Source organism: Catharus ustulatus, chromosome 9 (assembly GCF_009819885.2).
Source record: "Catharus ustulatus isolate bCatUst1 chromosome 9, bCatUst1.pri.v2, whole genome shotgun sequence".
Lineage (NCBI taxonomy): Eukaryota > Metazoa > Chordata > Aves > Passeriformes > Turdidae > Catharus > Catharus ustulatus.
The window spans coordinates 12,803,564-12,820,033 of NC_046229.1; the positions used below are offsets into that span (position 1 = coordinate 12,803,564).

Below are 16,470 nucleotides of genomic sequence, written 5' to 3' on the forward strand. Positions count from 1 at the left end.
ATTTAGACAGATCAGTACAGTTTATTTTCATTGTATAAATTAATTTAGTGAACTGTGAAAAAGCAATGCTTGACATTTGCATTTGTGACAACTTAAGGATGAACACATTTTCAGAGAAAGTGCCATGAACCCAGACTTAAAACACTGAAATGTTTTGTAGGACCAGAGACTTTATAACCATGATCCCCTGGGCTTTGGGGTGCATCTCTGTGGTAGGAATTACAAACCTGCCTGTAACAGCCACACTCTCTCAGCTTTCCATTATCAATCATGTGCAATTCAGCTTAGGAGCAACAAGCATTATGTAAAATACAGCATAAAATATAAAATACAGCCTCATGGTGGAGGAAGTGAGTGAGCACAGCCGTGCACCCTCTGGTGCAGGGGTGTCACTGTCCCTGACCGTCATACTGGGCGAGGGTAGCACCTGTCAGCACATCCTTGCACAACTGCAACCACCTTTCATCAACCTTGTCCCTCTGTGCTGCGTCACTGGATCCTCTTGGATTCCTCACAAGACAAATTTTTATGAAAGATGCCTGGCGAAAAAACGGAATGCATTCTAGCTCTCTGCTTTTTTGTATTTCAAAAAATGTTCCTCCCCAGAGACCTGATTATTCAGCTAATGGGGATTTAATAAAAACTTTCAACTGCTTTATTTTTAAATTGTGCAGTACTGCACCTAATAAAATCCTCTCTTTATTTCTCTGAGGAAAACACAAGGCACATGGAATTGTCCAGGTCTCCCTCACCTTAACTTTATTCATGCAATCAAGGAAGCATATTTCAAGCTCTGAGTGTACTCTTTCAGATCAGGTGCTTGAAAGTTATTTCTCCATGGCGGTAGAACTTTCATGGGTTTCCTTATTTTTAACTTGAGTTTCCCTTTTTCAATTGATACAGTTACTCAGATCACTTCCTAAAGGTTCATATAAGCATGGGAACGCTCCAAGTTAACCAAGAGCTTATTTGAGCCAAGAGATTATTTGGTGGAATGGGACATCTTATGAAAGAATTAAGACATATCTGACTGTAAGCCTTCCCTCTTAATAGACAAGTATTATTTGTTTTTAGAGCCTAGTCCTCGTGGTACCAATTTAGCAAAAGAAAAACAATGCAGCTTGCCAAGAAAAGGCAATAAAACTTACTTCTGATCAACTGTTTTGTTGTAAGACATGACAACAGCTTGCAGTCTGATTGGAAGTAGCAGGGCATGTTTGCCTCCAAATACTTTAACCAGTCCTCCCCTTTTCCTTAAGACAACATTGTGCATTCCACCTTTGATAGATAAACATTGCCACAGGTTTTACATAAAATGTACTGATTTAAACTTGCATTTAGAAAACCTGAGTTCTGAATTATCCACTTTGCAAGGCTCTCCTTTTGGTGAGCCTTGTCTGGAGACCTGCCTACAGCAGGATTCCTGACTGCCAGTACCTTGCCAAGGAGCTCCCTGGTGTGCACACTGCCGTGCCTACAAGCGATAGTTAACGGGCTCTTTGTTCTCCCCTGCAAGGCCTGTTTTAGGAAGATTTAGTCCTACCTTAGCAAAATATGCTCCCTCCAACAACAAACTGAGCTGCAGCATAGCAAACTACTCATGCTGCACCAGGGATATCACAAGTACTCTGATATGTCCCTTAATTAGTTTATCTTGTCTTGGGAGTAGCCGTTGCTTCAATTCATTTCTGATGGATTTGTCTTTAGGCAATTTGAGAAGGGTCAAGAAGTCTGAGCATTGTTCAGTGATAGATGGTTATGGAGTTTGTTAGTTTTCATTAAACCATGAAAGAAAAGACTGATTTTCAATTTTTATTGAATATAGCCTAGGAAGAAGCCATGCTTTTCCAAGGACACCAGTGTTCTAGTTCAAGGGAAAAAGGCTTTAAGATGCTTGACTGTATTAAAATTGTATAACCATTGTGGCTTTTATCGCTTAAGATACATTATGCATGAGTATTCATTTTCAGCCTGACCTTTACATTTAAGTTTGCAGCACCATATTTCATACTAATGTTTCTAGCTAAGAATACGTACTGCTCTTGGTAGTTAAGTGACAGTTAATCAAGTGCCTTTAATAAAGTGCCAACAAGTGCCTTTAGAAGTGATTGATGTGTCAGAGTAGGCCAGTGCCTGTGACAACTGAGGCTTAGTTAAATTATATTATCAACAATGACACCGTGTTAAGAGTGAGATGTCAGCTGTGTAAGATAAAAAATTAAGATTCTCTCAGCACTTGGAAATCTATTTCCTTGCACACATCTTTTAGAGAAAGGTATTTTCAAAGGACCATAAAGTGTACATGCCAGAGAACATGCTGCTTGTGTACATGTGACACTGCGGTACGAGGAATATAATTCCTTTCTGTAATTTTTTTATGGCAATCTGAAAAGCTATACATGAGCATTGGGTGGGGGCAGTGAGTGAGGATCCAAAACAAAAACACCATCAGATAGTAAATGCAGGTTTTTCTATCCCTGATATCTCTTATGAGGTCCAGAAAGTTAAACTGAAGATTAATTTTGCAGTAATTGTGGTAAGGATTACAAACTAAGACACCCTGGAATTATTTGTACCATACAGTTACAGTGTTTGGTCATCATGACATCCAGCTCCTCTCCTCTATTCTCTCTGTCAGGGATATTTACTTCACCACCTACATAGATTATTACTACGTAAACTTCAAAAGCAAGCAAACCCAGATAATATATAAATGCATCTGTCACAAATTGAACTGCAAAATCTGTTATTGATAGTGCTTGTTACAGCAAGCCACTCATAAAAACAACTCTAATGGTGAGAAAACAAACTACAGATCGGCAATAGGTTTAAAACCATGCACCCTCAGTGCCAGTGCTTGTAGGAACATCATACCAGGTAGAGATACCTGTAACCCAGGAAGCAGGGAGTTGTTTTCTTCATTAGTGATCTTGTTTCACTAATGACATGAGGAGACAAAACAAAACACAGCTAATACTTGCCCTGGTGTTACCTGTTTCTCCCCACATGGAGTGGTTGGACTTGTCTGTGGTCATCTGGTTATAAATATTTTTATAATTCACATTTTACTAATGCTGTTTTTAGATTATTTCTATAGTCTCATGCCTATTCACATTTTAATGTGTTTAGAATATGTGCAGAATTTGGTTTAGGGCTGCACCATCTGGAGCGCCCAGGAGACCATTTCCTTCTTTATTGCCCAGGATTGAGATAATCTGAATGGGGTGACCGTGCCAGAATATGATGGTCATGTTATAGCCTTCTTATGTTTATCTAGAAACATTACTGGTAGTTTATCCTCCCATTGTGGTTTAGCAGTGACTCCTCCCCTACATGACTTCTTGAAACATCAAGCTCAGTTTCTGTTGTCCTGCACCTTCAGCAGTTCAGCTGAAACTAAACTGTAAAGCTCAGCCAGGTCAAGGCTTCTAAACAATTGAATTTTGTCATCCCAAGTGCAAGAGTGCATTTTTCCTGGTCCTGCCACAGGAAGATGACAAGGAGAAGGGGCAGAGACACACAGTCTCCTTGGGAAGGGGTAGAATAGGATGGAAATGGAGATGGTTGCTGCTGGAAGCATGCTGCTTTGGTCCCCTATCAACACCACTCAAGGATCTTTATCTGCTAATCAGAAATTAGTATTTTCTTTCTCTTTCTTAAACTGGTTTGTATTCTCCCTTGAGTGTGACAATTTTACAATTGCAAGTCATGGCATGCAGAACACCCTGCCCAATAAATATGCAATCCAGCTGAAACAATTGACCATTTAGCACAGTCCTTGCTTACTAAGATTTGCAGTAGCTTTTATGGATGCTTTGAAGGCTTTTCTAATGAAGTACCATTCACCTGGGCACTCTAGCAAACCTGAATGGTTCCTTGCATTGGAGTTTTTGCACAGATACAGACAACTGGAAATATTATAGTGTTCCACTGTTGTAACCCTGTACCCAAGATGCTTTAAGAATGGCACGCAGCAATCTATTCTTCAAAAGAGCATGATTTCCCAGATTAGGGAAATCTTGAATCCTGGAGATGTTATAATCTCTAACAAAAGATTAGTACATTTTGCAAATTGGCTGTCTGTGGAAAAATCAGATCTTAATTTGGAAGATATGAATTCGGTTCTATTTTGGAATGAAATTGGAGATTTATTAACATTAAAAGTGGAAAATGGAGATGAAAAAGTCTCTGTATTCTTCCCAATATCTTTGCAAATTAGGAAATTTTTACTTCAAACAGAAAACCACAGGCAGCAACAGCAAAGCACCTCCGATTCCTTTTCCCTTTGTTTAAAATCCGATAACCTGGGGCTGGAGGAAACTCATGGGTCCCAGAGTCCTCCCCAGTATCCAGCATGTGATGATTTTTCAAAAATGGTCAGCAGTTCTTCCCTATATCCTTCTCTCCCTATTGTATTCCCTTCAGAGCAGAGTTCAGACTCCCCTTCCCTTCAGGGCACTGGCCACGTGGCTGATTCTAAGGGGCCTGGGGGGAAGATCCAAGATTGCTCCAGCCACATGGCTTGTCCCCGAGGGTCTGCAGATAATAGAGTCACATGGCCCTCATTCCTTCATCCCATAATCCATTTCTCCCTCTGGGTCCAGCCCTAAATCCATTCCTGCCCCCATCCTGCAACCCTGGTTTCCATTGTTACCCCTCCCCGGCTCAGGTTCCACATTCCTGCCCTCCAAGCTACTACGGTAGTGGGGGGACGGGAGGGGCCCCTGCAGGACCTTCCTGTGGGCCAGGGCCAAGCTCACAGCCCCTTCGGGACAGTGCAGACGGAAAAGATAAACAAATCACAGAGCCCGAAGGGGGGTATTGGCCAGCTCTGAAACTCTAAACCACATAAAGTGAACATTTTCAATCCAATTATGAATTCTAATTTTCTTTCCTATTTTAGGACCAAATCAACTTGATTGCAGTATGATTATGGATCCTGAAGATGTTTTTTATATAGAATTTAACTTTGAACGCAAGGTAATTTTCTGTTTATATGGCTTCTCTCTAGACAGTTTTCTAGTTTATTTCTGTGCTATAAAATTTGTCTGAACAAGATGATGGAACTTTAAGGACAGGGAAAATGGGTTCTTACGTACAACATAAGTAAATTCATGATACACAGATGCTGCTTTCTGGCTAGGAAAAACTAATTAATATTATTGTAGTATTAAGAACCTGTATCTTCCATTATTGTGCATTGCTGAGTTTCCTTCATAAATTTAAAAATGTTAACAAATGTGACAAATAGAATAGCTAAAATGCACTGTAAGTCTGCTGTATATTTAAGAAGTAAAAGTTTTCAAAAGAGCAGTATGAAATTATAAAAAGTGTGAAATATAACTACAGCCAAATCAAACATTCTCCCTATGAAATTTTTTTTAAGAGTAACAAACAACAAAGCCTTACAGTATGTTGAAACAAGCCTTTCTACCGATCCTGTTCAATCCACATCTAAAAGATAAATTTTGATAAGAGTTTTCTGTGTCTATAGGAAGAATGCCAGAGAGGGGGGTAAAAAGGTTGTAAATATCTTTCCTCTATAATTTTCATATCTACACTGGTAAGGTCATATCTGGAATAATGTTCAGTTCTGGATTTAGTAATACATCATATAGAGATACTTAAAAGAGTCCAGAAAAGGACCACTAAGATAATTGAGGGACTGGCCATCTCTCTTACAAGGAAAGGCTGAGAGACCTGAGTGTTCAGGAAAAGAGAAGGCTCAGGGTCATCTCATCAAAGTGTACAGGAATCTGAAGGGAGGATGCAGAGAAAAGGGATCCAGGCATTTTTCTGGTGCCCAGTGACTGGACAAGAGGCAATGGGCACAAACTGAAATATGGGAGGTTCCTGTGGCTTGGGTGCTGCACTAAGGATAAGGGTTGTGTGCTTGTTACTGTGCTGTGGATAAGTGTTAAAAGAATGCTTAGTCTAAAAGACTTAGAATCAAAAGAAAAAAAAATTAAAGCCATCTGTCTATCACACCACCATACTTAAGGGTGTTGGTTTTGTATGTTTTGCTTCCTGTCTTCCACATTTGCATGACTCTGCTTGTATTTTCTTCATGAATACCACAAACATCTCTCTAGATTTGTAAGCAGTTTGGCACAGAATGTTAATTTGTGTTTCTGTTGTCATTCAACAAAATGCAGTTGCAAATGTTCTCACCTCTTTTCTCATTACTTGCAAAAGATATCTTTTCTTGTGACATTTTAAAACTAGTGACAAAATGAGGGCCAACAAAACTGCATTTTCATTATGATTGGATCGTTCATTGGTTTTCTTTCACAGTATTCAATGCAACCCTTTATCCTCACCTGCAACATCCTAGCTCCAATCATTTATTTTAATTTTTAGACCCCTTTACTGTTCTATTTTACTCTGTTATGGCTGTTTTTCAAGGAGGCAGCTTGCCTCTGTCTCCACATCCCATTTTAAAGCCCATTCTTTCATAAACCCTTCTTAAAACATTCTCTGCCCAGGAAACTTCTAAATTTCCCATTATCCTTGTCTGTGCTGTACTTTATTATTTAGGGGGTTAGACTTATAAAGCAGCATCTATATTTATCTTATGTTTGGTTATTTTGATGTTGAATTTTGCATTTTAATGACATTTAAATAGGTTCTGTTGGAAGAGTACATACACTAAAGAAATTATACTCTTAGTTCATAATGTTTACATAATTTATAGTTACAAAATAAAATAAAATTAACAGAAACATGAACATTCTACTGATATTGTAATAATTTCAAACTGTATAGCTCATTGATGACACATTGCACCATCCATAAAAGCACTGCAGTTTTGAATGCATGTGATTCTCACATGAGATTGAACAAGAAGACTATGATGGGACCTCTTTGTCTTTGTCAACAGTAAATATTCCTTCTGCCAGATGTGGCAGTTAGCTTTCCTCATTATTTTGCTAAACTAACACATTGCTGTTCTGGCAAGAGTGCTGTAGTGTTAACAAACAAAGAGGAGAAATGAAGCTAAAAACAGTGCTAAAAAGCCCATCAGTCAAGGACAGCTATATAAATATGAAATGGCTGACACCACTCACTTCAACTGCAAGTTGGTGTCTTGATAATTTTTTACAGCATTTTAAAAAATATAAATATTTATATTACCAATAAATAAATGTATACACAGGTTATGAGATGCCATGTAAAAATATAAAGAAAATATAAAGGAGAAACAATTGCAACCAATTTGAAGTTATGGAAGCACGTATTATAAACAGAAGCAAAAAAGGGAGTGGAGAATACCATGAAGTCATAATACCACCTAGCTGCCTGGTCTGAAAAACAAAATGAGAAATTACTCTCAGGAAGGAAAGATCAATAACTAAATTCAGGAGTGAGGAACTGCTCACATTCAAAACTTGAGCTCATTTTGACTGTGGCAGTGATTTAATACTCCAGTGATTTACCACATGCTGTTTGCGAATTGTGTGAAGCATCAACAACCTTTACTCAGAGAATCTCAAGTGGAAAAAGAATGTGTGTCTGGATACAAATGTGTCATGCAGTGATGTTATTGCATAGGAAATCTGTCATGAGATTGTGGGGGATAAGAAGGCTTGTTTCCAAGCAACCTTACACAGCTGAGCTGCTAAAAATGGCTGAATTTTAGGGGAACATCTTGGTAGTTACTGAAGGAGTCGGGGGTCACACAGAAGACAAAGCCACAGCTGGCAATGGGTGTCTTGGTGCAGCTGGTTGGACTTACACAGATACTTTTGCATTTTCTCATTCTTGGAATGAGCCAGGAAAATCTCCAGTGTGAACTAAGCCAAAAAAGCATCTGAGTTCTTCAGATGTACAGTAGTTTCACGAATACAAGCCGCACGGATTATAAGCCGCACCCCCGGTGCCTCGACAATGTTGCTGTCTTTGTCAATAGATAAGCCGCACCCCGAATATTAGCCGCACATTTGTTCGTGCGCAGCTTTCACAAATTGGCCAATTAGTAACAGGATCGCGGCATAGCGGGCTTTACTGGCTCGGGGCGGGGCCAGGAAGGCTCGGCCCGCTCATGGTTGCCGACGGGGCCGGGTGGCCCAGCTCAGCGCCACGGCTCGGCGGGGCTGGCCGGCTGGTGCTGCCGCCGCCGCCGGGCTCGCTGGCCCCCCTCTCCCGTCAGCACCGCCCCGCTGCCGCGTTCGCTCGCCCGGCTGGCAGGGCTGCCGCCGCCGGGCTCGCCGCCCGCCCCGCTGCCGCTTTCGCTCGCCCTGCGCCGCGCCTCGCGAGCGCCGCGCCTCGCGAGCGCCGCGCCCGCCCCGCGGCGCTTTCGCGAGCGGCGGCGCTTCCGCGAGCGGCGGCGGCGCTTCGCTCGCGGCGGCGGCGCTTCCGCGAGCGGCGGCGGCGCTTTCGCGAGCGGCGGCGGCGCTTCGCGAGCGGCGGCGGCGCTTCGCGAGCGCCGCTTTCGCTCGCCCCCCCGGCAGGGCTGCCGCCGCCGCCACCAGGCTCGCCGGCCGCCCCCTCCCGTCTGCACCGCCGCCGCGTTTCCTCGCCCTGGCCGGCACTGCAGGCCCCCGCACTGCCGGGCTCCCCCACGCTGCTGGCCCCGATTCTGCTGGGCTTCCCCCGCTGCCAGGCAGCCCCACCCGCCGGCCTTCCTGCTTCTGCCATGCTCCCCTGCACTGCTAGCCCCAGTTCTCCCGGGCTCCCCCGCCATGCTGGCTCAGGCTCTGCCGCCCCCCCTGCCCCGCCCTGCTGGCTCAGGCTCTGCCGCCCGCCCCCCACACTGCTGGCCCCGCCTCTGCCAGGCTTTCCCACCTCTGCCGGGGCCGGCCGGGCTCCAGCTTGGCTTGGGGCTGCCGCGGGCTCTCACTTCCGTGTTGGCAGCTTTTAGAATTTTGTTAATAGATTAGCCGTCCCGGAATATTAGCCGCACTTCCGGGTTTCCACCAAAATTTTGGTCAAATTGGTGCGGCTTGTATTCGTGAAATTACTGTACATTCCTTCTTCCAGAATAATGTATCTTACTGGTAGGCAGGAGCAAGGAGATTGAGTGGTGTGGTTCCAAATACTGATGTAGTCCTTTGCTCATGTAGAAGTTCCAAGTGCTTCCAGAAACACCTGATACCTCTTGTTCAAACAGTGCAAAGCAGCACTAGTGCAAATTAAGATCTGGCTTTTCTGGAAGAGCATGCAGGGGAAATTGAATTAAAAACAACTCAGAGAAAGCTTGAGCTTTGAATTGTACATTTTGTAAATGACAGTCAATTAAATTCATGTAACTAAATTAAAAGTAAGCTGATTGTTTTCTACTGGCTATGCATGAATACTTTAAGAACGAGAACACTTGTAATCACCAAGTCCCTACAGCACTGAAAGGCAGGAGGGAAATACCCTTTTTTAAAAAAACAGGAAAAATTCCCAGTCTTTTCTGCAAATCATTAATAACTATTTTGCTGGTTTTGTCTCAGATCTGTGAGACCCTTTATTATAAAAGGAATAAGTTTTAAAAATCACTTAGAAATATGTTATTCTGAAAAATAGAAATAAATAAATAAATAAAGCAGAGAGTACCTCTCATTGAGAATACCTTGTCAAAGAATCAGCCAAGGTTTCACATCTTAGCAATCTCTATAGCCTTTTCTGGAATAATGATTACACTACTCATGACTTGATTGGATAACATAAAAGCAAAGTAATGTGATTAGTTTCAGATATTTTAACCCATATTAAGATTTCGGGAATAATTTTGGGCCAGGCATTTTTGAATGTCTCAGGTTTAGAGTATTCTCAATTTACAGAACTTGCTGTCTTGACTAGTGTCTGGTTTAACAAGGATTGTTCTTTGCTGCTGGAATGCTCTCAAGCGTGATAAAGGCTTTCAATGCTCACTGTGGGCTTTTATACTTGCTATTCAACTTCTCAACTTTGTCAGAGAGACTGTCGCTTGTTTCTAGAGATCAGAAAGTTTTTATGTTTAACCATTGGATTTCTAGTTAGAAACTTACCGTTTGGCTTATTTTAAGTGCATTCAGGCCAAAAGAGAGTACTGAAGAATTGGCATCTATCAAATGAATGAATCAAATTAATCTTATCAAAGAGTTCCAGAAGAAAAGAGCATCCAATTATTTTCCCATGAAAACAAGCTTTTCGGGACAACCCTAGCTAGCCTGAGGAATATTTAGAGCAATTAAAGAAAAAGTTAAAACACAATGTCAGGCAACTGTAGAATGGATACCCTCCTGTACTAGTGCTTACAGAACTTTAGAATTTGGGAAATGTGAAAATCAGGTCAACTCCAAGTAAAATCCTCAAAAATATACTTTGCCTCTTCTAATATTTGGAGTAGGAGGTCACAGATTTAATACAATGGTTTGGGTTGGAAGGGATGTTAAAGATCATTTAGTTCCAACTTCCCTGCCATGGGCTGGAACACCTTCCACTAGACCAGGTTCCTCAGAGACTGGTTCAACCCGGCCTTGAATGCTTCCAGAGATGAGACATCCACAATTTCTCTGGATAACCTGTCCAGTGCCTCACCACCCTCACATCAAAACATGGAAATGCATTTTTGTGCTTTTGAGGGAGTTACCAGTTCATAACTGAGAACTTTCCATACATTTGCAAGTGCCATGCTGATGCAGTTAGATAAATGCAATAGCATGTGCAAAGAAGAGGAGATTTCCTTTTTTCTTTTGTCTCTCCCACCCCCAAACCTAGGGAAGGTAGATGTTAAAAAAAAAAAAAAAAAAGTAGGAAAAAAAGGGTTTTCTGTTCAGCAATGACAAGCAGTCAACTCAATTAAAAAATATTGAATAACCCAATCTTTACTGCAAGTTCAGAATGTTTTATAATTGGAAATGTCACAGCTCACTTGAAAAATTCACAAGCAAAACCAAATTGAAGTGGAGGTAAAAAGCCCTGAAAGACATTTACTCATTCTAACAAGAGGAAAGAGGGCCTTTTTAAAAAGTTTTTGCCATGTAGTTACAATTAATTTTACAGCTTGGTGTAATCTCCTGTCCAAAGCACAGACGAATCCAGGCTTTAGGAGAGCAGGAGGAAAGCTTTTGGTGAACTGATGCAAAACAGACTCCATTGCTACCAAGATCATAACAATATTTCCAGCCTGACTGATTAGCATAGCTTGAAACTTAGATATTTAAGAGACACAATGAAAAGTTCCTGAGAGTCTTTTTGATGCAGAGACAGAACACAAATATTAATAAAACTGACGGGCAAGAGCAAAGTGAAAGCCTCCTTTTACTAAAGCTCTGTGGATTAAACCAAAGACCATTTTCCTCCATTTACAGTGTTTCCTACCAGTTGTCACTTTATTTTGATTCCCTTTTCCCTACTCTGAAGATTCAGACCAAGTAATTATTTAACCCTTTGGGCACAATACTTTGGGGTTAGCATTACAATACTACAAAAAGCAAACTGAGCACATTCATTAGTGGAAGAAATTTTCATTCAGACTTCTAAAGGTACCTTTCAAAATTAGATGAACATCAATTAAATTCTTCAAGCAGTCAGATTAAAATATCATATATTAATCATGTGCTTTCTTTTTCCTGGAGAACATAAGGAACTTCTGGTGTAACAGCAGTTTTATTCATATATGCTGTGTAGCATGTATTAAACATTACAGGTCTTAGTAAAATGACCAAGAGTATCCAGAAGACATTTGGGCTTACAATGCTGATCATTTCTGCAGTGTCCATTTCTCTTTTGCTGATAGACAGTGGTATCAATTTAAATTACAGATTCTGGTTGTAAAGGGAAACTGATTAAAACAGGTATATGGGATAGAAAAGAAAATGAGAGCATACTTGAGAATGGTTGCAAAACTCTGTTCTTTCAACACTTGTTTTTGTTAAAGGTGGAGTCTTATCTAGTTTAAGGATATCTGCAAAAAGGCAAAATGAATAAGCATCCAAAGATATGAAAGAGCTGGAAAGGCAGGCCTAACTACAGAGAAAAGATATTTAATAGAAATGTACTGAAGTCAGTGAACAATCTGTTCAGTTCACGTTGCCATGGAAACTATCCTATTAAATGCTTGGGGGAAAAAAAAACAGTTCTAGAAACAAAGTACTACAGTTTGCCTTACAAAATGCTTCCTGAATAAGCTCAAACCATGTGTATTTTGGTGCTTCAAAATAATTTTGTAAATCCAAAGAATTTTTTTCTCGTTCAAAATCACCATTGTACACAGTAATAAAGGTATGTGTGAGAAAGTCTCCTGCTCTGTTTTCCCCCATGCAAACCATGGCAAAACAGGCAAAAAATAACCCAAGGGTCAACCTGTGTTTTGTTCTGTGAAATAACAGAAGCAGTTGTTTGCTTCTTTCACAGATGTTATTCGAACTTAGTTTCTGGCAATATATATATTAGGGGAGACTAAACAGCCAAGGTTAGTTGAAGTCTTTGCATTCCAATTCTTCTCGAATTTTGAACCCAAAGCTGCTACTTGTAGCTCTGGTGGGCAGTCCTGGACACAAGGATTCACTTAAAATAATGGTGAGCTCAAGTGAGTTACTGGACATTTAAACAGCAAGAACAACATTATTCTTCAAGAGATGCTGCATTTGTGCCTCATTGAATAATTTTGCAGTAAATTATGAAGTCCTTCTCTGTGGCTTGTGGAAGTGTCTGTAGTAAAAGCATTACTATTTACAGTATCTCACCATCATTTCTGTAAGCAGTAACACTAGGCTACTGCACCTTCTTTCCTCACACCAGCTTGCCCCTCCACTGGCAAACTGAGGCTTTATGCCTTCATGAACAAAATATAACTTCACAGCAAAATGTATGAGTTCTGCCTTTACAGTCCAGAGAACCTGCATAATTCTTGAGGAATATCAGGTATCCCATACAGTTGATGCAAATAGGATCTAAAGCAGAACTTCTTTTCTACCAGAAGTTGATAAAGAAATGTAAAGGTGCATTTTAAACCTGCTCTGCCTCTTAGATATAGAGGCATTACTCAGGGCTGTGGATTGGTTCTGTCCACATTGCCAGCATCCCTAAAGACAGCTACCAAAACCCTTTATTGAAAACATTTGTAGTAACAATTCCTGTGTTTTAAAACACTGCAGAAGGAAATGCCTTTTTATTTCTTTTATATTTCTTAATCACTGTCAAAGTACATCCTATATATTTTTACATACACATATAAAACTGCAGTGATTGCAAAGATGCTGTTTTACTCTATGGGATACAAAACTGCTCTTAAAATCACTTATTTGTATTGTATTGAAGCAGAAGAGTGGCTTTTTTGGGTATACTGGAAAACAGAAAAAAGTCCCCTATGTATTTTCAGAAAGCCGTATGTTTCCTATTTGTTTTTTTTCTCTCCTTATGTATCCCAGGATTGTGCAGTCAGTGTTAGTCATTTTGGGCTTAAATACCAGTCATAAAGAGTGAAAAGTGACCTAGTTTTAGAACTCCTTCACAGCAGTGCATCTCAAATCAGTGAACTGTTTCTTCAGATAGTTCAATTCCTTCTTAACACAGAAGTCCTTTATAAATACTGCAGAAGTGGAAAGTTATAAAACTGCCTAATAATAGATAAATAGATGTTTTAGTAAACCTTGGATATGCTTGTCAGATACTAAGCAGAGAAGGTCTTTGAAAGGCAAAATTTGAGTACAACTATCAATTTTTATCTGAACAGCAGCAAATCATAGGATTTGAGGTCACACGCTGGGTTTTGGAGGGGTTTTTTGCAACACTCTATTCTTGTCCTTCTCTGTGCCAAGATCTTTTTCTTTTTGAGAACTGAGTTAAGACAGGTCTGGAGAAAAGCCTTTCTTATCTGAAGTTTAAAAAACTCCCAAAAAACCACAAAATGCACGTACATTTAAAAAAAACCCAAACCAAAGCATTTACAACAAAAAACCCAAACCACTGATTTTCACCTCTCAGAAGGCAGCTGTCAGGACAGAGAGGTTCTGCACATAGTGCTGAGATGTCTGATGTGAGGGATCCATTCATTAGGATTGTCATCAGCTGTCTAAAACAGGAGCTGGACAGCACCAAGTTTGCAGTTCAAGCACGCAGGGAGGTGTCCTGCCTCACTTCTCTGCTGCAGTGTCTTGAGGAAAAAAAAAAAGTCCCTGGGAGAATTTGTACCAAACAGCATAAATACTCCACATAGAGTAGAATAATTTAAGGAGTGATGGTGATTTACAGAAAAAAAAGACTACTAAAGGAAAAGTAGTGATAGCTTAATTCCAGAAAGAATTTTGTAGTCACTGGGAGCTTTCTATAAATACAGACCTAACTGAAAACTAACTGAATATTATATGTGATAGAACTATTTTAAAGTCAGTGTTAGATAGAAACTGCGTGTAGATAATATAGTTATTGAATGTCTCTAATGTCTTTACAACACAAATATATTTTAAAATTAAGCTCCAGTTCTTCTTGAAGTTACATATAATGCTGAACCCTCTAGTTCAGCTTTTAAAATCAAATCAATATTAAAATTTCAAATGAGGTGTTCGGTTTACCATCACACACTCTTACAGTGCTGTGATGATGCAGACTGCTGTTACTCTCCTGGGAAGGATGTTCTGGTTGCATATCTTGTTGCCCTTAAGAGGGAATTTCTTTAAAATTTTTTCCAGTGCCTGGAAAACAATATGAAACTAAATAGATTTTGCTTTCATTTTCATGCTTAGTAATCATATGCATTTTGTCATTATAAATACACACAGAAGTTAACAAAAACCAACACCCCCCCCAAACTATAGCACACAGATTGTGGCTTTTTCCTCTCTAAACTACCTACAGATATTCTTCTTGGTGTTCTTGAAGAACTTGAATGCAAAATCTGAAAAAAACCAACCAAATTTAAAGGCTAGATAATTTGATCTTGGCCTGTGAGTGTTAAAAATGGGTTAATCTCTAAAATACATATAATTTTTTATTATTATTTTTAGAACTGATAATATGTTTTGTTTTAAAAGAATAATCACAGAATCACAGAATGGGTAAGGTGGGAAGAGGGACAACACTGGATCATCTGGTCCAACCTCTGTGCTCAAGGAAGGTCATCCCACAGCCCATGGTACAGGATTGCATCTGATGGCCCTTGAATATCTCCAGTGAGGGAGACTCCAAAGCCTCACTGGGCAATCTGTGCAGCACTTCACCTGCACAGTGAAGTTCTTCCTCCTGTCCAGGTGGAACTTCTGTACATCATCTTCTGCCTGTTGCCTCTTGTCCCATTGCTCACAGCACCACTGAGCAGAGCCTGGTCCATCCTCTGACACCTCCCTTACTCCCCACTGATAGATATTGATTAGGCTCCTTCTCAGTCTTCTCAAGGCTGAACATACCCAGCTCCCTCAGCCTGTCCTCACAAGAGATAATGGCACAGAGTTTTGTCTTTGCTAGAAACCCAAAATTAAACAGGAATCTAATCTGTCAGAATTTTTAGATGTTATTATGAACACTGTTTTTGCAGTTGTATGCACTCTGAACAAACAAAAATCACCTCAAAAAACATTAGCATTGCGCTCTTATTTTAATTTCTATTAGTCCTTTATGATACAAATAACTCCACTCCGCTGAGCAGTATAAAGTATATAAGAAAATTTGTCTTTCAGTGGGAAAAAAGCCATGAAGTGTGAAGGTATTCTTACTGTGTCTTAGCTTATTTATTATTTCTGGAGCAGAGGAGGTCAGAACACAGCCACCTCTGCTTTCCAGAGGCATGCTTTAACACTCAGCTTGCAGAAAGCTGCTCAGGCTCTAAAATTGATTTGAAGTATAAATCAAATTTAATGGTATGGCTTGTAAAATCCATTCCCAGGGAGCACTGCCCTTGCATAAAGTCAGCAAAGGAACATGTAATTTTTATTTGTTTAAATAATTTGTGTCTGAAACACTGCTTGGAATATTTACATTCTCAAATTCAGACTTGAAAACTGAGCATGATTTTAAGCAACAGTCATGCTGTATTTTAAATTCAGTCTCATTCTGCTGCCTGTTTTCTCCCTTATCTCTGATTATTTATCATCTTTGGTAAATTTGGAGGAGAAACTTCTTTTATATCTGTTAGAAATCTGAATAAAATATATCAGGCACTTTTCACCATTATTTTCTAGAAGCATTCAAACAACAATGAGGTGACAAGGGAGAACTCTTTTCTTTTCCATGTAAAACAAAAAACAAAACCCTAACTAAAACACTCAAGGACTGGAGCAGAGGTTATTAATGGGTAAAAAAGCTTTCTCATTTCATCAGGTAACTGACATTCACAGCAGCTGTTACTAAGTCCTAATTCAGAAAATGTCCCTTCATTAGATAAAAAAAATTAAATCTATTTTATTGATATGCCTTAAGAGTACTGATTCATTAGCAGCAAAATTGAAACTTCCAAAAAATTCTGTATCATTCCATTATTATTTGCTGAAACTTACTGTCATAGTTTGTTATTACAGAATTTAGGTGGGTTGGAACTAGATGATCTTCCAACCCAAATGATTCTGT

General features: G+C 40.0%; 1 protein-coding gene across 1 annotated transcript in view; it reads left to right on the forward strand.

The window, feature by feature from the left end:
• Positions 1–16,470, forward strand: part of AK5 (adenylate kinase 5) — an 88,461-nt gene that overhangs the window by 41,718 nt on the left and 30,273 nt on the right. Inside the window, 1 exon segment of the mRNA XM_033067788.2 lies at positions 4,904–4,980. Coding sequence (XP_032923679.1) covers positions 4,904–4,980 — 77 coding nt within the window.